This window comes from Cyanistes caeruleus, chromosome 15 (genome assembly GCF_971803275.1).
Source record: "Cyanistes caeruleus chromosome 15, bCyaCae1.hap1.1, whole genome shotgun sequence".
In the NCBI taxonomy this organism is placed as follows: domain Eukaryota; kingdom Metazoa; phylum Chordata; class Aves; order Passeriformes; family Paridae; genus Cyanistes; species Cyanistes caeruleus.
In genome coordinates, this window is record NC_141715.1 from 14,046,401 (window position 1) to 14,067,232 (window position 20,832).

The following is a 20,832-nucleotide window of genomic DNA, read 5'->3' on the forward strand; positions in this document are numbered from 1 at the left end:
GGTAATAAATATATACATGCAACCCAGAAAAATAAGAAAAAACATAGTGTGCAGTGACAGCTGTCTGATTCCTGCTGTCTTGAAACAGGCAGAAAAGTTCCTGACCCAGCTTTTCACTGAGGAAATGATAACTCTCCCTTTCCAGCAATGCAGATTCACTGCTTTCCCAGCCTCTGACCCTTGTCAGGGTCAAAAATGTGTATTTTGTGCATGGGTTTTAGGAGGAAGTTCTGAATTTTAATACATGGATGCCCACTTTAGCTATTGTATCAAACAAACCCTCCTAACTCATCTCCCCCTGTGAAAAATTGGAATAGGTAAAGGGCTCTATGATAATGAATGAGCAAAGGGCTGTTAAAAACAGTATCAGCAAATCTGAAGTTTCAGTTTCTTCACAATAAGCTGCAGTGTTTTATCTGAATGTCACAGCTAAGACAGAATAGGTGAAATTAATCCCCCAAAAATGAAACTGAGATCAATGCTCACCTATCTTGAGTCCATCTCAGAGCAGAGATTTAGCTCAAACTGGAAGTTTAATGTAGGCCTGTGGGAGGCTCAGAACATTCATTAATTTGCAGAGTAATTGATTTATAAGTTATGAGCACATTGAGATTGGAGTTGTTTGTATGTCAGTCAACATACTGCTTGTATTAGCCCCTAAGTAAGAATAAAGAAATCTGAAGGTAAATGTATGAATTTCTATAAAAATACAAATGTGTGTATATATATACACACATACATATATACACTTGTATATAACTTATATAACTACTGGTAATGAAACCAGATGAGAGAATTCTATATGAATGATATACCTGAAGGCACGGACTTTTTTAAAAATCAGTATTACTGGGGTGAAATGAAAGTTGTTTCATTGCTATATAAAAATCTCATTTATTTATTGGTGTGACCAGCTTAGTCTGTCTTGGTGCCATAAATCACACTTTGGTGTTTACTTCAACATAGTAAACAAGAAAAATATTAAAAACCCCCCACCCCCAACAGCTTTACCAGGAGAAACTAGGGCAGGTTAAGAGATGCAAAATATGCTGGTGTGTAATTAAGGAAGTTTAAGCTGCTTTATAAGAACTGCCTGTTGTGCCTGCTCTTATCACATGCTAGGTGAAAGCCTGATATTATCGCATGTGCTGCAAAGTCCCCACCTAAATTACCTTGTGGTATTTAGTTCCTGTAACCTTGCTCTGCAAGAAGTGTCAAAGGCAGGGTTGAGGCTTTTGCCTGTCAAGGTTTAACCCCAGCCAGCAGTCACACTCCTCAGAGCCACTCACTCCCTCACTCCCCTGTCAGAGGGATTGGGAAGAGACCTGGAAGGGTAAAAGTGAGAAAACTCTTGGAATGAGTTTAATCTGGAAAGTAAAATGTGTGCATGCAAGCAAAGCAAAACAAGGAATGAATTCACTGCTTCCAAAGGATGGGTGAGTGTTCAGCTGTCTCCAGGGGACCAGGTCTCCATCACAGGTGACAGTGACTTGGGAAGACAAACACCATCACTCCAAACATCCCCCCTTCCTCCAGCAGAGGAGCTGGTTAAATGCTGCTGGTGGAAGATCAGCTGGAGGGCTGGACCACTGAAAATGGCCTGATTCCCTGCCAGTTTTGAGCTATCCCCTGAATACTCATTTGCCCACTTTCTTCCCTCCCACACCTCAGAGTTAGGATGTGCACTTTTCCTCCCCAGGTATGACACAGCCTTCTAAAAGATTATTTTTACAGAAAAGGAGTGATCCTTGTGTCGTGGGGACAAACCTCATAGACAAGTCAGAGAAGGCACTGTCATCCCCAGACTACCTTGGGCATCACTGTACTTTGAAAGCTCAGAAGCCCTGGGAAAGTAGAAGGTCAAGAGATCAGAGAGGAACAAGATACAAAACTGTGCAAGTGTCACAGCAACCTCTGTTCCTCCTGCTTGTGAGACTGCGGGGTGCCCCCTGCATCTCAGAGTAAGTGCAAGCTCCTCACACGAACAGGTACTGCTTGTACTGCCTGTGTGCTCCGTTCCATGCCCGAGGAGTTTCTTGCTGCCTGCAGGGCCCTGGGAGGGTGAAGGAGCTCGGAGGAGCAGCTGTGCTTTCTTCACAGAGAGGTATCACAGGCTGTGGGGTGTGCGCCGGCCAGCTCGGAGCCCTTGCTGGGTAATGAGCTCTGCAGGCACGCAGTGCTTTTGCCTCGGTGTGTGTGAGCAAACAGCAGCACAATTGGGGTAGAAACCACAGAATTGGTTGTTATTCCATAAGGTGCTAGCATGGAAATAATCACCATCAACTGCAGCCGTGTGACACTGATGTCAGAGCACTGTCCTGAGGCTGCCACAGGGAATAGGCACAGGCTGTCCCATGTGCCAGCACTCAGAGCCCTTGTCCTGCTGCCAGGGCTGGTGCTGGTGAGGTGCTGGACACCCTTAGGTCTCACATGCTCTCCTGGGGCTCAGCAGAGCCACCCTTCTGCTGCCAGTTCATGCAGTCCCCTGGGGTAAAGCCACCGTGATCCCATGCCATGTTGTGGGGACAGCAGGGACTCCTGTTGCCATAGGTGAACCATGCTAAGAGGTTGATGGCTCAGGATCAATAAAACCTGAGAAGTTATTGTTTAAAACTTCCCAGAAAATCTGTGTATCACATTTACATGTGCTCCTGTGATGAGCAGCTGAGGACTCTGGGCTTGTGTAGTTTGGAGGGAGGGAGACTGAAGAGTGACCTCACTGCACTCTGCAGTTCCTGTGACAGGGAGAGGGAAACACCGAGCTTTTCTCCCCAGGATCCAGACAGCAGGCATGGGAAAGTTTCAGTGCTGCACCAGGGCAGTTTATACAGGATATAGCAGGGATATACAGGTATATCAGGGAGCATCTTTTTGTGGAGAACCTAGAACAGGCTTCCTGGAGAGGCAGGCATACCCCAGACCTAGCAGTGCTTGAGGGATTTGGACAGTGCCTTCAACAACATCCTGTGACTATGTCAGCCCTGAGTTGCTCAGGCAGTTGCACCAAATGGCTGTTATGTGTCGCTTTCCACTGAAATATTCCATTCCATTCAATCCCATCCCATTCCATTCAATCCCATCCCATTCCATTCAATCCCATCCCATTCCATTCAATCCCATCCCATTCCATTCAATCCCATCCCATTCCATTCAATCCCATCCCATTCCATTCAATCCCATCCCATTCCATTCCGTTCCGTTCCGGGTGGGCCGCCCTGCGGCGCCACCTGCTGGCGGACCCCGTTCACCTCCGCTGTCCTCGAAAGCTGCGGGGCCCATCCTAAACAACATCTGGAAAACATCTGGAAACACCCTTGCTCAGCACACAGAACGGTACCGGTTTGGCCACCCAGTGTGACACCTCCCTGGGCCTCAAACCAAGGCACGGGAGTACCTTGGGCTCGGCAAAGCTGTGCCAGCTCCGCGGGGCTGCCCGGGGCGGGCTGGAGCAGAAAGTGCGAGGTAACTCCTAAAAAAGGTCACAAGGAGCAGAAGCGACGGGACCCCCACAGAACAACGCAAACCCCGCAGCCAACCACCGTGCAAGCAGCAGCTCCACCCAGCTCCTCCCTGACGGCTGAAAAGGATAAGGAGCATGGGACAGGCCGTTTCCAGCGCTGCTGGCCTCGGACCAACAGCGGTACCCGGGGCAGCGCACGCACAAACACAGCCGGGAGCGCCGCATCCTCGGGCTGCCGCTCCTCCAGTGCCTGCTCACAAACCCCCGAGCTGCACAGCCACGAGCAGTCCAAATAAACTGTTGAGCAAAGCAGGGCAACCGCTACCCAGACACTTTTGAACGCTTCCCTGCTAGCTTTTTTAGTGGGCTCAGCTGGGTTTGCTTTAGGTGAAAATGCTGCCATCTGCTACAATTATGTAATTAACCTTCATAGTTCAGACTTAATGATGCTCATTAAGGTTGAGTGTTTTTATTGGCTAACTGCTGTCACCAGTTTTGCATGGAACTGCAAAGGCAACTCTTAAGGGCCATAGTTGGAAGCATAATTAGCAATATGTGAGTGTTGCACAGGGGCATAGGCAAGGTAGAGGACTTGGTGGGAGCTTTGTTTTATTCAGTGCTAAGACTGGAATACAATGAGCAGCAGAAGTGTGTTACTGCTGGGTCACTGATAATAAATAATCAGCTAGAGCAGTGTGGCAGCAGATTTGGAGTGTGTGTCAGGACATCACAGGATCCCTTCCATCCATGGTTGGCTGTGTCCATTTCCTCAGCCTCACCTCCTCCATTCCCAGTACTTCTTCATTTATTCTAGCATTAATTAATGAGTGTGTTTTTGCTGCAGGCCTTTCTCAAGCAGTTTAAAAAATGTAGCAAATAAAGTTTTTAATTTAAGAAAATGCCCAGGATCGAAAACTTTGTGGCCTAATTTGCCTGTGCATGTAAGACTCCTAAAATATTAGGCTGTGATGCTATAAAAATTTGTAACTAGTGTACACACCACCTTTAACTACAGCTGTTCTTTGTCCAAGAGGAATGTCTGTAGCTCTCCCATCATTTCCTGTGAACTACCTTGTGGATACTGAAGGTTGAACTCAATACCTCAGATACACAGAGAAATAACCTGCATCACAAGGTGTTACAATCTTCCATAACCCAACAATTTATTTAAACTTACATCACAATGAGAATCTAATAATAAAATACATCGGTTCACACCAGTCTGCATTGCCATTTTTAAAGGGTAAGCATCTTTCTTCACTTTATATTAAAACTTTCTGGAGGTAAAAACTACTGCATTGTACCCACAGTTCTTGAAATCTATTGTAACATTAGGCAGGTTACAGAGGAACTTTCAGAGCTAATTACACATCAGTTAACCTCACATTTTTGGCACATCTGAATGCTTTTTTATTTTCTTCTCGATATAATTCTGTAGCAAGTCAGAGAATCATGGACATAAAGCATCACTATCCAGTGGCAAGTGCTGCCTAAAAGCATACAAAATTTGCATAATTTGGTTACAAAATAGGTATTTTCTTAGTTTTTTATCCCAACGCTTAGCACTGAAGTGCCATGACAGGAAAGGGCCAGGAACAGGGCTGGCCTTGCTGAGCTGTTGCTGGTCCCTTTGCTGCAAGGCTTGGCTTAAGTAAATCCCAGAGTGATGTTAACAAGATGTTGATGGCTTTTGCCTTGCCAGGCCAGTGGCTTTCAAAGCAGCCTCCAGCAGGTGTGAGGCCACCCATAAATGTCACCCTCCTTCTCACAGTGCTGCTGCTCCAGTGACAGAGTGAACACAAGTTCGGACAGGTTCAAGAAGGGCTGTGTTTGTGCAGCCCTTGGCAGTCGAGTGGCTACAAATCTGAGGGCTGGTGAGCCACTGCTAGGCTGGATTCCTTCTGCCTGGCACCACAGCAGCTGCTTCTTTAGAAATGACAATGTTTTAAGCAGGAATGAAACATTAATGGTAGTAGTGTGCCTGGCACATATTTGTACGAGTGTCTGCAGTTACTTGCATGAATTTTTCAAACGTGCAGGTTGTGGTTTAGGTGATTTTTGTCGTACACCATAAACCCCAGCTGCTACGAGCTTCTGATGTTATATTGAAAGTAAAAAGCAGTCCATGGTACTTGCAACCAGGGTTGGTTTTTTCCTGGCTTTTGAGCTGTACTCTATCAATCAAGAGTCTGGCACATAAAGTAGTGATTGTTTTATGTTTCACTGATTGTCAGCTCCATGTACTGATATTTATTTTGATGACTTTTTGAGATGGCTGTTCCATTGGTTATATCCCTTCTGCTCAGATTGCTCTGGTGGGAACAGAGAAATATGAATGAACTACTGCAGTTAAGGAGCAGAAGAACAACATGAATGTTAGCTTTGTGGCTGTACTACAGCTAGATGGTCTCTTCATGTTACTGGGAAATAAACATTTCTACTTGTCATGGCAGGGTTGCATTCTGTGCATCCTTTCAAAGCCCAAATCAAAGTCTCATTTTCTTGATTCAACTTTCCTGCTCATCCTTTGCTGAATCCCCTGATCTGAAAGCCTTTTTGTGAGACCAGTAAGCATTTCCAGAAGGACTTTATGGCTGCTAGGAAGCATCTCTGACTACCTTTCTTAGAGACAGAGAACTTGAAGAAAGGTTCATATTCTTACTCCATTAGAGAAAGAAAGAAATTATACAGATAACAGAACAGTTGTTGATGGGGAGGTTTGAAACCTACAGTAAGAGAAAATTCAAGGTATCCACGGTGCTCTTTGCACGTATATCCTGACCCTGAAAGGCAGCCCTGACAAAAACCCTTCAAAAATCAAACTCACTCCCAGAGTCAATTTTTCCCTCACATCCACAGTGAGAATTCATCCCTGCATTGATTTCCATTTCCTACTCAGCAGTTGCTCTGAACACAGCTCAGGTGAGCGGGGCTCAGGGCACGGAGCAGGTGAAGAGCTGTGGTGAGCAGGTCAGGCTGCACTGGCAGAGCTGTGACACCTCTCCCTGCGCAGGACAGCGCTGCTGGGGCGGCCACTGTCGGCTGAACACCTTCACATGCATTTAGTGCAACTTCTGCTCGTTTGGAAAGCTGTGGGGAGGCAGGCAGCTGCCCAGAGCCAGCGTGTGGCTGAGCAGCAGCCACGGCCCAGCTCACACCCCTGGCTCAAGTGACAGTGGCAGTAAAAGCTGATAGGTTGCAGGCGCGTTCTGGCACCTGCGGTATTTTCATGCTCTTTACAACCTTTGCAAGTTAAAGTGTCAAGGTGTGATAAACTATGTAGCAGTGCATTCCTTACATTTCATATACAAAAAAAGAGCTCAAGACTGGGAGCAAGAAGGCACAAACTTGGGAAATAACATAGCTGAGGAGTTTACACAAAGGTACTATGGCATTTATTAGGCATCACTTAGCACTTATTTCACATTTTGCCCCCAAATTACCCCAAAGCAACATAAATTTCTCCACTTCCTTTCCCTTTGCACCCTTCTTTTGGATAAAGCTGCCTGTGCTCTATAGATACAGTTGCTGCAGAATATAACGTGAACACAGATAAATACAACATACACAGCAAAAAAATGTATTATAGTATTACAATAGTCAAATAATGTAATTAGCCTCAAGCTACGGCAGTGTCTGTGTGCTCCAGGGAACCAGTTCAGGAACAGCAAGCGGGGCCACTGTACAGGAGCAAACCAGCATGGGCAGAGCTGGGAAGAGAAGGGGCTGGGGAGGCTCTTCGGGTGCCTGGATGCAGTCGGTCACGGGGATCTGCTCACCTGGAACTCCCAACCAGGGCCTCGGAGCTTTCTTCAGCCCGTATCAGTCCGGCGGCAGGTCCTTGCAACACCTTTAGTCTGTTCATTGTGCATACACATAAAGTCACCCCACATTCCTCCTGTTAGGCTATGTTTTCTTTATATATATAATTTTTTTTTTTTTAACCTTTTAGCTTTTGAAATTTTTTTTCTTACAACTGTTAAAAAAGTTTCATGGTAAAAATAGCTCACTATATGATACATATACCCAAAGTGGTGCGATACTTTATATAATAAAAGATGAAAATAGTCACTTTCCATAATAAAAATAAGTTCTATTTTTTGCTTATTTTACAATATACTTAATAATTCTTTTCTTCTTCTTCTTCACTCTGCAAGTAAATAGGTCCCATTTTGATAACGCTTCTGAGTCGATTAAAGTGGCAAGAGACCGGAGAATTGCTTATAAGCACTTTGAGCAGCCGCACTCCACGTGTCTCTCCAGTTCTTCCGTGAAGGTGGAGCCATCCACGCACTGGAAGAAGTATTTCCTCCTCTTGCTGCGGAGGGGGACGCAGCACTGCCCGCTGCCGCAGCTGCCGCGGCACTCCAGGCGCGGCACTTTGGAGGAGGTGGCACACGAGGTGTAGCCCTGCTGCCTACGGACCACTTCTCGAATGATGTCTCCTTGGCAGAGGTTCTCTGCTGGGACAACAGAGATGGGAAGGAGTAAAGAAACGTGCCAACTGTTTGGATGGATATTCCCCGCACCTCAGCGAGCAGCCCTGGCTTCACAATGTGGTTCAAGACAAACAGATGGCGTGAGAAGAACCTTCATCTTTTATTGCTTTGTACCTGCCACCAGAACAGATCTTGTCTACAGAAATGTGTAATATCCGGTGCAAGGTGGAGGCCAAGCAGGCCTGCTGGCTTTGATCAGCAGCCTGGAGGTGTTTTAATGAATGCTGAGTGTTGAGTCCTGCAACACTCCTGCAAAATAAGCATTAGTTTTACCATGGCTGCTTCTCTGGAGCAAAGGTCAGCCTGCTCTGTGTGACATCAGTGGTCTGGGACACCTGAAAGTGGCTGTGCTGTTCTGCACTCCCTGTGCAACAGCCAGATACATTTTTGGTGATGGGCATGTGTAAAATTTGGAAAGTCTGTGGTTCATGCACAGGAAAGGGACAATCTAAATAAAAATAATATAATCCAGCTCTTTCCTTCTGGACAAGAATAAAAGAAGGCAGAAATGATGCAGTTAAAACTGTGAGTTTCCAGGGAGTCTTTTCAGGTTAGGGCAGAAGAGCTGGGCCTCTGCTCTCATAGGAAAGTCCAGCATGATCTGTGGGATTCCCCTGGAAACCTGCCCAAGCTGAAGGAGCGAGCTGAGAATATTTCAAGCCGCTTCAGATGAGCAGCTCCTCCTTGTAAGACCTCCCTTCCCAGCAGTGCAAATAACTGATCCCTGCTTGCTGAGGGTAAACCTCACAACAACTTCTTAAACATCCCACCCAGATCCTGGGAGCAGCAAACCTTGAGCATTCAGGAGGCAGAGAATAAAACTTCGCTCCATGTCCCCATTTCTCTATGTGATAGCAGCAACCCACTGTTACGTGGTTCTGTTCTCCCTGTACTGCTCTGCAGAGGTTGGCTTAGCTTTATCTTCTATTTGCCATCCCCCCCAATCTGAGTGGCAGTGAGGAGAGGTGTAAAGCAGGTGTAAAGCAGGTGTAAAGCAGGAATGCAGCAGCACAGCTCTGGCCCCGGGGCCAAGCCTACCTTTGTCACAGAGCTCTCCGCTGTAGCCGGGGTCACATTCACAGTAGGGCTCCCCATGCTCCGAGACCTTACACTGCCCGTGGCTGCATTTCAAAGTCCTGCAGGGGCTTGAGGAATTGTTCTTCTTGTCACAGTAGGTGCCCGAGTAGCCCTCCGTGCACTTACAGGTGTAGGCAGCGCCGGCCGCTGTGCACTTACCATGCAGACACCTGGAGAAACAGAAGCATTTAGAGCTGGGCTTTGCTAGTAAGAAAGTTCCTTTTCCCAGAAATGCTTGATTTTCACATTTCTGCCCATTTAATTCCAGGACACTAATCCAAAATCAGCAGCTCAGTGTCAAACACTCTGGAGAAAACTGTGATCTTTCAGTGGATACTGGATAATGTTCAGAGAATGCCTTTGGAATTTGTGAACCTAAGTAGAAAACACTGGGCTCTCTCGTGAGCACAGCCCAAGGCTTGGCATCCACACGAGACAGCTCACATTTACAGCATCAGCATGTGGAACTAAGTGCCAACAATCAAACTGCATGCCCAGGCTTCCTGAGCAGAGTTACTGTACAAATAATATCAGGCGATGACAACCAGTGTGATAAATGAAGGTGTTTGTGGCAAAGCTGCGCACAGCTTATCAGTGGGCAGCTGGAGCTGAGGGTTCCCTGGCTCCTGGGGTTTGCAGCGAGCTTTGGCATTTCCGAAGAACACCACAGGGTGGGGTGGTGATGCTTAGCAAGTTCTATAACACTGTCCCCACTTCTGGCACAGGGGAAGACTTGAAATGGGCCGAGAACAGCGAGGAAAGAACTCTCTCCAGCCGAGGAAAAAGTGCTCAGGGCTTATAAACCTTTGGCATAACGTACCTTGACATAAGCCCATGTCTCTCTTATTTTTATTTTCTTTCTAATACTTTAAAATTATTCCCCCTTTATGTTGATTTTTGTACATTTAATACATTTTGTACATTTGATTTTTAATTTTTAATCTTTGAACTGAAAAGGACAGATTATAAAAACAGTTTCAGTCAAGTCCAGACATTCAAAATACTTTAACGAAGGGAGTCACAGTCTGTACAGAGCAGACCCCATGAACCAGAGGTTACCTGATTCATTTCCTCAGTGAATTAACCTGAGTGTTGGAGCAGACACCTGCCAGCAGGGCTCCACACTCCCCTGGATACACAGGGCAGGGCTTTAGGGAGCCAGCTCCAAAAGACTGAAGTGATTTGGGAAAGGTAGGACAGTGTGTGAGCATTAAAAACACACCCAGCTACTTTCCTTAGCAAGGGGCTATGTTCATGATTGCCTCACCCTCCCTGGACTATGAGAGAAACAATCCCTCATCGTGTGAACATCTGGAACTCCCTTATTTTCCTCTGTCCAGCCACAACAGCTTTGTGCTGACATTTTAAATTCAAGGAAACATTTGGGTCTTCATGCCTTTGGTTTGTAAACTGTCAGGTGCTTTTCAACACCTTCCAGACTTCAGTACTTTGCAAAATTAGAACCAGAAGCAGGTTTAAAATGGTACCTTTGCCAGGTTAAATTTCTGAAAGTGATTATTCACTGCATCAATTTACCTGTCAAAAGTATGTGCTCGTGAGAAGCGCCTTCCAATACAGCAACTGAAGGAACTTCTAAAACAGAAGTACTTCCATCTGCTTATGAAACAACACTGAAATATGCAGCCTGCTGCTCTGCACGGGACTGTTTCCTGTGTATTGGCCATAAGAAAGCTATTCATCCCGTGTTTCTGATGGAGATGTGGTTATTGAGCCTTTGAACTGTAAATACTTTACACTCACGCTCCCTTCACATGCAACACCACGCTATCCTTTAAACTTGCACTTTAAAGGGCTGTTTCGAAGTGTAATGTTTAAGTCAGCTATTTGGGAAATTTAAAACTGCTCACACTGGAGTGCATAATGGTCTTCAGGGAGTAAGTCTGAAGACTGGGCTCAGTGCTGCTGGAGAAAACCCCTAAAATGTAAACCTCCCACTCACAGGCAGCTCTGCTCTGGATCCATGCAGGCATTCACCTCCTGGGGTTAAGCCGTGCCCATTAACAGGAGGTTTTGTATTTTAATGTGTAAAGTCACAGCTGAAGGTATGACCTGCAGCATTAACACCTGAGCTCCTTCAGACCATGAGCTCCTCTGGCAAATCAGCAAGGTCTGAACAAGAAGTGGAAATCGAGAGCTGCCACAGACTCACAACTGTCAATAACCTCATGCGAGGACCCAGCACCTCCAAAAACAGTCAGATGTGGGTTTGCAAGATGAAATGTGAAATATGCATTAGCTGTAAAGCTTTCACTCTCCCATCAGCATTTGTCTGAGCTTACTTGTGGTTAAGACATGGATCTCCAATTTCCTGGTCACACAGAGGGCCCATCCAGCCTGGGTGACATTCACAAATCACACTCGTTTTCTCCAGGGATCGGCAAATCCCATGTTTGCAGATGTTACAGGATTTGCAGCCAGGAAGGACTCCCAGTGACTGCTGTGGTAAATCCTTGAAATCCTGCAGCTCATTGTTGATTCTGACATCGTGAATGCACCCATGAAAACCATTTGGTGTCTTATCTGCACCCTGGCGCAGGGATGATAATCCAGTAGAGGTTGGGATCCCTTCAGAAAAAAACAGAAGGGGAAGGTTCACTTATACTTGCAATGATAATATATAAATTACAATTGCTAAAGCTTCTTCTGTCACAGCCCCTTAAAATATTTGAATAATTAATTTGCGTAGGTGTTTTGTAAGGTAGCACAATCTCATTGTCCTCATTCTGGAAATGGAAAGATAAAAAAATAAACTCACTTGCCCAATCTTCTGTAAGAAGTCCATGACCAATGCTCCCTCCAAAAAAAGAAAGAAAAAAAAGGAAAGCCAAACCAAACCTGTATGAAACCTGCATTTTGGCTGGTGGCCACATGCTCCTGTCAGATAATGTTCCTTCTCTCTACAGTTTAATAGCAATTATTCTTCTGAAAGTTTTGATTGTCAGCAGGCAGCATCCACCTCTGGGATGCAACACGACAGTTTGGCTTTACTGGCTTGTGTTCAGAGAGGGAGTGGTAAGAGTGCATCCCATGGAAAATAGTGCAGGAAAGCTCTAAAGATAGGGAACAGCACCTCAAGGGCCAGGCCAAGGCTTTGTGGTGAGCACCTGACATCTTGCTGAAGTGCTTGGAAGAGATCACACTGTTGGATGGCCAGCAGGTTCTTTTGGATGTTGTTTTATGCCTTCCCCACTGACGCCAGGGTGGTTGTACAGCTGCATTAGCACAGGCAAGTGCTTCCATTTCCAGCCATGTGAGGCCTCTGAAGTTGCTGTCTATAAGTAATGCTACCTGTAAAGCTGGTCCTGAAACAAATCCAGCATCTGTTTAATGTGTGTTAGGAGGAAAGTTGCTAGAACAGGGGATGTGTTTGTGAGAGGGACAAAACTGTGAGCACCTGAAGGGTCAGGTCTGTGTTAACCTTACTGTAGGTCAGGAACAATTGCTCTGGGGTAATTCAGGCAACCAGTTTAATTAAACCACCTGCAGAGGAAGGGCAGCTGCCTTCCATGGGAGGGCTGCACAGGAGGAGGGGGCACATGAAGAACAGGGAGGATTTAGAAAGAAGCAAGAAGAATTTTAATGGGCAATAACCAAAGTCTTTATTGAGGACATGGATCCTGGTATCCAACAGTCCTTCATTCCAGACCTCAGCTTTTCCCTGAGAATTATTTAGGTAATTTTTGAGAATTAGTATCGATTCACAATGCTCATCCATTAACTAAACTTTTCCACAGGATTAGTTCCCAAGTTCCCTGTGTATAAATTGCTGCAGGATTGGTATCTTTTGTGCTGTGCTAAAGGGAGAAATTGTGATGACCTCTGCACCAGCAGATTATCTTTGATGCACAATGCTCTTTAACAGCCTGTGACATTCTTAATAGGAGCCAATTATAGAAGTTCAGCCTTGTACAAAGCAAGATTAGCCAGTTTTCTGTTTTACAAGGGCAATATTCAGGGTTCTTTTAGAAAAGTGTTATTAAAGAAAAATATTTAGAAAAGCCTTGACCAGCACCAGCTGAAGTTGGTAAGAGTTTCTACTATTGGCTTAAAATGATCTCATTAGAAAAGGCTCAAAGACTTTCTGAGCCTGTTGCCATTCTGCTGACTTTTGTATTTGGAATAGGATGACTAAAAATTCAAAAACTCTGTGTCACTGAAAGAGAGATTTCAACATTCAGTTCAGAAGAGAACTAGGGGGGTTCTAGAAAAAACAATCCATTGGGCAGAGACTAGCCTTTGTTCTGTCTCTCATAACCAGACACCTAATCAGTGCTATAATCACTATTCTGGGCATTGTTCCCCACCCCATTTGGCCTCTTCTTCCCTCCAGATTCAGTACTTAATATGAAAAAAGTCCTTAACTGAGGCTTGATCAATTCTAATATCTGTCTAAAACTGTGGCTTCAGTTTCCAATGAGAAAACTATTAACCAAGGTGTTCTTAGCTTGTGTGTTAGTATGTTTTTTAATCACACATCTCCTTCCTCCCAATTTTTAGATGTCTATAAAACTTCCAGCAGAAATACTGCTCAGTTATGGTATATTTAAACCTACTGACTATTGATTTGCTTTTCTGCCATGATAATTTGTGATATTCCCACTGATACTTCTGCTTCAGCCATGACATCTTGGTGCCAGCCAGTTCTGGAAGCTTCTGAAATGCCAAGCAGGCTGTTCTTGCAGTAGCTGTGTGAGAACCCTCTCCACAGGATGGAAGATGATTTGCTTCTGAGAAAACATGTTAAAAACTCAATTCTAGAGCAACTCACAGTACCTCCAATGTAGAGGGGTGTGTTGAGGCTGACAGAAGTCTGTTTCTGGAGCTTTCCCAGACTCTTGGGAGCCCCCTTGTCCACCACCAGGTTCAGAGTTTGATTCAGCATCACGAGTTCCACACTATGAAACTGCCCATCATTTACTGTTTCCACACTAACAAGTAAGAGGGAAAAAAAAAATAAAAAAAAAGAAGAAGAATTAGAAGATGAACAAGAACAGCCTCTGCTTCTGTGACATCCTGTGTCCTACGCCTTGCACAGCACAGCTCTGGAGTGCTCTGGAGTTTGCAGCCACGGTGTTCTCAGCATTTCCTCCAGAGGGCAGGTACAGACTGACACTCAGCTGATCCTGTGCAGGCAGTACTGACACATGTGAACACTTCAGAGGGCAGCTAATCAGGAGAGCAGCCACTCCAGCTGTTTTTCCCAGGGCAGAAAAGCAACTGTGTAGCTACACGACACACTGGCTTTGGTGACAAAACTACCAAAAAATCCCATTCTGTGCTCTCAGGCACAGCTTGCTGCCCTCTGTCACACTGCTTGCTGCTCATGCTGCAGGTTGGATCACTGAAATTACTTCTTCTCATATGGGTATTATAAACTCAAATTATCTCACGGGGTCAGGAGAGATTGCAGTGTGGGGTGAGACAGCAGAGGCCTCTGAACCCAGCATGTCCTCCTCACAGCAGAAATGTCTTGGAACTATGTACCAAGGAATAAGGACAGACTGAGGTTCTTAAAGCCAGAGACAGAATTCAGGAGGTTTGGCTTATAAATGTGCTTTGTTCAATATCAGACAATCCTACCTGAACACAAGGAAAAATGACAAATTGCTACTCCTTTTTGAGCAATATTAAGGTGTAGATTGAAGCCTGAGGATAAAACAATAGGAATTGTTTGGTGGTGGGGAGGGAGCAGGCAGCCATCTGAGCAGACAAGATGTTAAAAGTACTGTGTATTTATTGCTTGGTTTTTAACACTGATTTTTCAGATGCATGAAGTCTGCAGCAACCCCCTAGTCTGCACCTCAATCTTCACCTTCATCTCCTGTTCACTCCCCCAGACATTAAAAGGTCCAGTGATACCATTCCATTTGCTTCACACTATCATTTTTTTATTTTCAGGGCAGCTCCAGCTCTCAAACCTTTATGCTGCACGGTTAAATCCTCTAAAACAACCCAATAGTTTCAAAGCAGGGAGGGGCAAGTGTGGGATTCCCTGCTCTTGAGCAAAGAGGGTTTCAGACCAGGGCAGTAATTACAGATTGGATGGGATTTTCCCACTGCTGTAGGTGTAATTGAAAGGCACAGTACTTGTGCACTCAGACACCAGGGCATAGTAAGAATCTGACAACAGCAGTGGTTGGTCTGGAATCAGCCTGTGGGCTCTGTGAACTGCCCACATGCACAGCATTGCCTGTGAGTGCCCTTTCCCAGGTTCCTCCCTTCAGGCTGGGGGTGCTGTTATGTGTGGGTAACCACAGAACACTCCAGCTTTGGGCATCCTGAGATACTGCTTGGACAACAGCCTGCATTTGGGATTGCTGCACATGTGCACACCACAGCACAGTGTCAAAGTTTGGGTTTCTGCTCATTCAAAACACCCACAAACTCTGCATCCTCTCACGGGAAGTTACAATTCACAGGTCAGGTTTTCACATGATTTGTAAATTTGCAAGGTCAGTGTCTCTGAGCTGTTTACTCACACTTCCTTCCCAGTCAGTGAAGAGACACACTCATCTCTAAGAGTGAATCACCTTTTAGATGTGACCACCTCTCAACCTAAGTGACATCCTGCCCATCTTCAGTGCCCAGTCCTGCAGAACTGATGTGTAAGGCTATTGCAGCAGGGAAATAGGACCTCGACTTCACAAATTACGTGCCTTGGAGATTACTGGAATTCAGTTGTTGCTGGAAGAAGTTTCATTTTTATAGTGTTTTATGGTAGACCTGACATAACCAATTGTAGTTGATGTCAGGCAGCACGTCAGCACTGCAGGCATTTCTGGGGATGTGCTGTTTGGGAAGAGCACACTGCTGTTCCAGACTGGAGCTGATGTGCCTCTGCAGTGCTGCTCTCCCCACAGGCTGTTGGGATGAATGACGAAAACACAGGCCTTCAAAAGCTCATGTAAGGTTACATAGATCATAAGGTAACAGATACAGTGTATGAGCACCTTTATGTTGTGGATTTACATAAGTGAGTGAGTTAATTCCGTAAATTCTGAGAAAGATTCCCAGGAAAGCTCTGCTGGCATAATCACTCCTTCCTGGCCTGCAGGGAAGCACTGGGCTGTGGCTGCTGCCCATGGTCAAGATGGTGAGAGAGCCCTGGGGAGAACTCGAGAACCTGGAGCTGATGCTACAGTTCAAAGTGTTTTAAAGAAAAAACATAAAAGCTTGTCACTGAACAAAAAAGCAGATCCAGTTGTTCCAGCAGACACTCTGCATCAGAGCAGTTCTTTCAGGGCCCTGGCAGGGGCAGTGAGTTGTGTGGGCCAGGATGAGAGGCAGAGGATGTGTGCTGGACCCACTGCCCAAGGGGCTGAGCCTGTGGCCCTGGGAAGGGCAAGGCTGTCCCCCTGCACCCGAGTGCACCGCAGCGGGGCCACACCTCGAGCACAGCACTTTGTGCATTGGCAGCTCAAGAAAGTTTGGAAACAGCTGGCCTGAACTTTGTGTTTAGATACTCTGGAATTCTGCTAAGTGTCTGCTGCATTATGAGGAGCAGCTGTGCTACGGCAACGCCGACTGGGTGATCCCTCTGTGCTCCCCGCTTATCTCGCTGCTCTCTGCAATGCCCGATTCCCAGGGGGGAAGCACTTGGACTTCCAGCTGAAAGGTGCAGGATAAATGGAAATGCACATGTGGAATTGTTAGTCTGTGCAGAAGTGCCAGTGAAGGGGAGAAGTGGAGCCAAGCCCCATGGGCTGTGAGAGCTGAGCACTGTGGAGGTGGGATGGATGGCTGGAGGATAGGGAGCCCTCCCCAGCAGGATCAATAGCTGAAGCTAACACACAAACCACATGGTTATCTGCAGAAGGCCAAGCTATGGCCATTTGTCAGAGGACAACATTATCACCTCTGGCAGGACTGGCTCTTCCCAGAGCCAGGATTTCATAAGCATTCATCACCTACTCTCCACAGGGTGTGCTTTTTCCAGATTATGCCTCGACTAGCAGGCAAACAAAAGTCTGTGAGTCCTGGGGATGGAAGCAGCCACCCCACACGGTGCTCATGCCTTTCAGCATACCCAGAGCTGGTATTTTTGTTGGAAAGCGAGTGAGGGGTCCCAGTCTGCAGGAATACATGGATGAGTATTACTCCGTTCTGATTCTTTCACTTTTTAACACGCAATTGAAATAGTCTTTGCCTGAACTTTGTGAAACAAAGTAACTCACAGCCATCACCCAACACTGCAGTTTTGTAAAGCAGATAAAGTTAGACCAGGCAAAGCACTCATTTGCTGTTTGAGAAGACACAGAGATATGATAGAAAAGCTGAATGTGGACAGCCAGGATGACAGGAAATCCCCAGCCAGCAGAAACTTGTGTGAGAGCACTTACTTACTGCTGCTGCTGATGGAAAGGCATTCAGACGCCTTAGGATTTTGAGATGGAGACAACCGTGGGGGAGAGAGCAGTGGTGAGAGAAAAGCTGCACGAACTCTCCTCAGAGCCTCTTGTGTAGCCGGGCCTTTAGGAGCCCCGGCAATCGTCGGAGACAGCTGGAGACAGTGGCTTGGCCGGGGATGAAGGGCGGCGGCCACAGGCGCTGAGCAGCGCACGCTGCTGCGCTCCGCTCTCCATCGGGGCCCCTGCCAGACCCTCTCCAGAGGGTCCTGTTAAAACCTGAACTGCATTCCCACTGGGGACCGGGTGCTCTGACTGGGCTCTTCCTTCTGGGACCGCCCGCGGGATGGAGATACCCTCCTCCAGTCGGGATTTCTGGGCTTCCTCCGGCCACCCCGCACCGAGCTGCCCGCGCCCAACGGGGCGGGAATGGGGAATGAGAGCCGGGAATGGGGAATGAGAGCCGGGAATGGGGAATGAGCCGGGAATGGGGAATGAGAGCCGGGAATGGGGAATGAGAGCCGGGAATGGGGGCTGAGAGCCGGGAATGGGGAATGAGAGCCGGGAATGGGGAATGAGAGCCGGGAATGGGGAATGAGAGCCGGGAATGGGGGCTGAGAGCCGGGAATGGGGAATGAGAGCCGGGAATGGGGAATGAGAACCGGGAATGGGGAATGAGCCGGGAATGGGGAATGAGAGCCGGGAATGGGGAATGAGAGCCGGGAATGGGGAATGAGAGCCGGGAATGGGGAATGAGAGCCGGGAATGGGGGCTGAGAGCCGGGAATGGGGAATGAGAGCCGGGAATGGGGAATGAGAGCCGGGAATGGGGAATGAGAGCCGGGAATGGGGAATGAGAGCCGGGAATGGGGAATGAGCCGGGAATGGGGAATGAGAGCCGGGAATGGGGAATGAGAGCCGGGAATGGGGAATGAGAGCCGGGAATGGGGAATGAGCCGGGAATGGGGAATGAGAGCCGGGAATGGGGGCTGAGAGCCGGGAATGGGGAATGAGCCGGGAATGGGTGGTGTGGGCCGGGAATTCAGGGTGCGAGCCGGAATGCGGGATACAAACAGGGAATGCGGGCCGGGAGCGCGGTGCAGCGGCACGGACGGACAGCAGAGGGCGCTGTGGCACCACGAGCCGAGCGGGGACAGCCCCGGCCCCGCTCCCGCTCCCGGCCCCGCTCCATGTCCCTCTCCCAGTCCCGCTCCCGGCCCCGCTCCCGCTCCCGCTCCCGGCCCCGCTCGGCCCGGGCTGCCCCGCGTCCCGGTGCAAGCGGATCAGCCCGTGCGAGCACCACGCGGGACACCCGAAAGCTGCGGCAGGAAGAGCCAAGGGCCGCTGGGGCCGCAGCAGCTGCCTTTCCCGGGGTGCTAACAAACAGCGTGCCGCTCCTGAGATCCTTCCAAGCCCTTAATACGGTCAGGAAACTTTAGCTGACTTCCAACCTCAGCATTTTGTGCCACCGCCGTTGGACACTGTATAGTTTCCTACATATCCTTGTTGAAAAAAAGGGGAGGAATTCCAATTAAAGAGTAAACACTTGAAGTGTAAGCAAAGATTTCTAGGAATTTAATAATTAAAGTTGCTGAAAAGTAAGCAGCAAAAGGAATCAGTAGTTTCCCATGATGCAGAATGGTTCCCCAGGAGCCAGGCACTGCTGCACTGGGTCGTGGTCGGCAGCTGGTGAGGACCCACCATGGTCAGGCATTTCCCCGCTGTGCTCACTCTGCAGCATCCCTCCTCCTTTCAATCACGCTCATCCTTTCACAGCCCACTCTGCATGCCCTGCCCTGCCCTGCCCAGTACACTGCTCTCACTGAGCTTACCCTCGCGGAGAGCTGGCCTTGGCATCTGGTCACATTTGGCCAAAAATGTGGAAACTGCTGGGATGTGAGGAGGAAACTGCTGGGATGTGAGGAGGAAACTGCTGGGATGTGAGGAGGCCACAGCCTCCAAAGCCCTGGGTCCAGCACCCTCTGTTCCCTCGGGGCTGCCCTCGCAGAGCACTAGAGAGGGCTCTATGGAAAAGACATTAAAATTTCCTGTGGCAAGGATCTGGACTCTTCTGCCAGAGCAAAAGATGAGCCAATGGAGCCCTGCACAGACACTGCACACAGTGCACATGGCCTCTGCTGGGAGCTCAGACTCCAGAACACAAGGAAGTGCAGGGAAAGAGATGTGTATTAAACATAGAACCCCAGGGAATACAGGAAAGAACTGATTTCCACTCTCATTTTTCAGATATTTCTCTTCTCCCTCCTATATATTTTCTTTCCCCTGTACTCCAGCCCCAAGCACACACAGATGTTTCAAACACTGACTCCCCTTGCTCTGACACCCATGAGAGATTTAGAGCTGAGCCACTATAAATATGCCAGTGAACAGAAATGCATTAAAGGATTAAAGCATTCAATTGGAACTTGTAAAATTTGGGCTTTGGGGTCTGGGTTTTTTTTTTCACTGTCTAGTAATATACCTTTATTGTAGACAGCAGAAAACAGCAGGGCAGAAGAGTCAAAACCAAAAATAGCTTTAAGTATCACAGCAAACCATGTCACTGAGGAGATATATAACCATCAATTATGCAAATGAGAACATTAATTCATTAGCTACAGTCTCCAGATTTTCCTGACCTCTGTCTTAATGGGGACACGCCTCATTTGACACACAAAACAAAGGAAATACAAGGATGGTAAGAGACTGAAGACCATGGGGAACACTGAACTTAGATAATCTTTGAGAACATTTGAAATAGAAGGGAATAAACAAAAATACATGTCCCAAAGACCTTAAGGAGCTTACAGCACCAGAGAACAGGTACCAAAATCAAAAACTCAAGGTGAGAGCTGCAGGGAACTGTGCTGTCAGCAGTTTGGGAACTGTGAAACTCACACTGTGCCAGGCTGACTGCGGGTATCAGCAGTGATGGGTTCTCACCTTTCCAAGCTACACTTACCTCCTACCCTTAGTTCCAGCTATAATCAGTCCTTGGCCTAAAATACATTTAAACTTCTCCATGGCAACAAAGGCAAAATCATAATTGGAGTGGTGTTTGTGCTACCTCCACAATAACACATCACTTCAAGCACTATCATCTTCAGGAGCTGAATAAAAACCACATGTTGAGAAAGAAAGTAAGAAAAATGCTAATGAAACACAGGACTAAGGAAATAAGAGGTGAAAGGAATATTAAAGTACTCAAGTTCACTTTCAGCTTGAAATATACTCTTTTGTTATGTTCAATCCTGTTTTACATGACTTGAGTGTTAGGTCTTTTAGGCTGAGAGTACTCAACATTAAGAGTTTTTTCCTTGATACCTCCATTTTAATGTGCTTGGTTTTATACCTTTTCTCTTACTTAGAACGTTGTGGACCACCCAAATAAACCATCTTTCTCTTCGTGGTGTTTACAGCCCTTGAACACT

General features: G+C 47.0%; 1 protein-coding gene across 9 annotated transcripts in view; it reads right to left on the minus strand.

The window, feature by feature from the left end:
• Positions 1-4,598: 4,598 nt before the first annotated feature.
• The window catches only part of SLIT3 (slit guidance ligand 3), a 468,187-nt gene continuing 451,953 nt past the window's right edge, over positions 4,599-20,832 (minus strand). For 5 of the 9 annotated variants that reach the window (XM_086851327.1, XM_023936252.2, XM_086851333.1 and 2 more), the window contains 4 exons: positions 13,831-13,985; positions 11,337-11,622; positions 8,998-9,206; positions 4,599-7,923 (listed from right to left, as the gene is read on the minus strand). In XM_086851327.1, coding sequence (XP_086707453.1) covers positions 7,682-7,923; positions 8,998-9,206; positions 11,337-11,622; positions 13,831-13,985 — 892 coding nt within the window. In that variant the 3' untranslated portion in view covers positions 4,599-7,681. The remainder of the gene's footprint in view (positions 7,924-8,997; positions 9,207-11,336; positions 11,623-13,830; positions 13,986-20,832) is intronic. The other 4 variants (XM_086851329.1, XM_086851328.1, XM_086851331.1 and 1 more) reach the window with 1 other exon arrangement.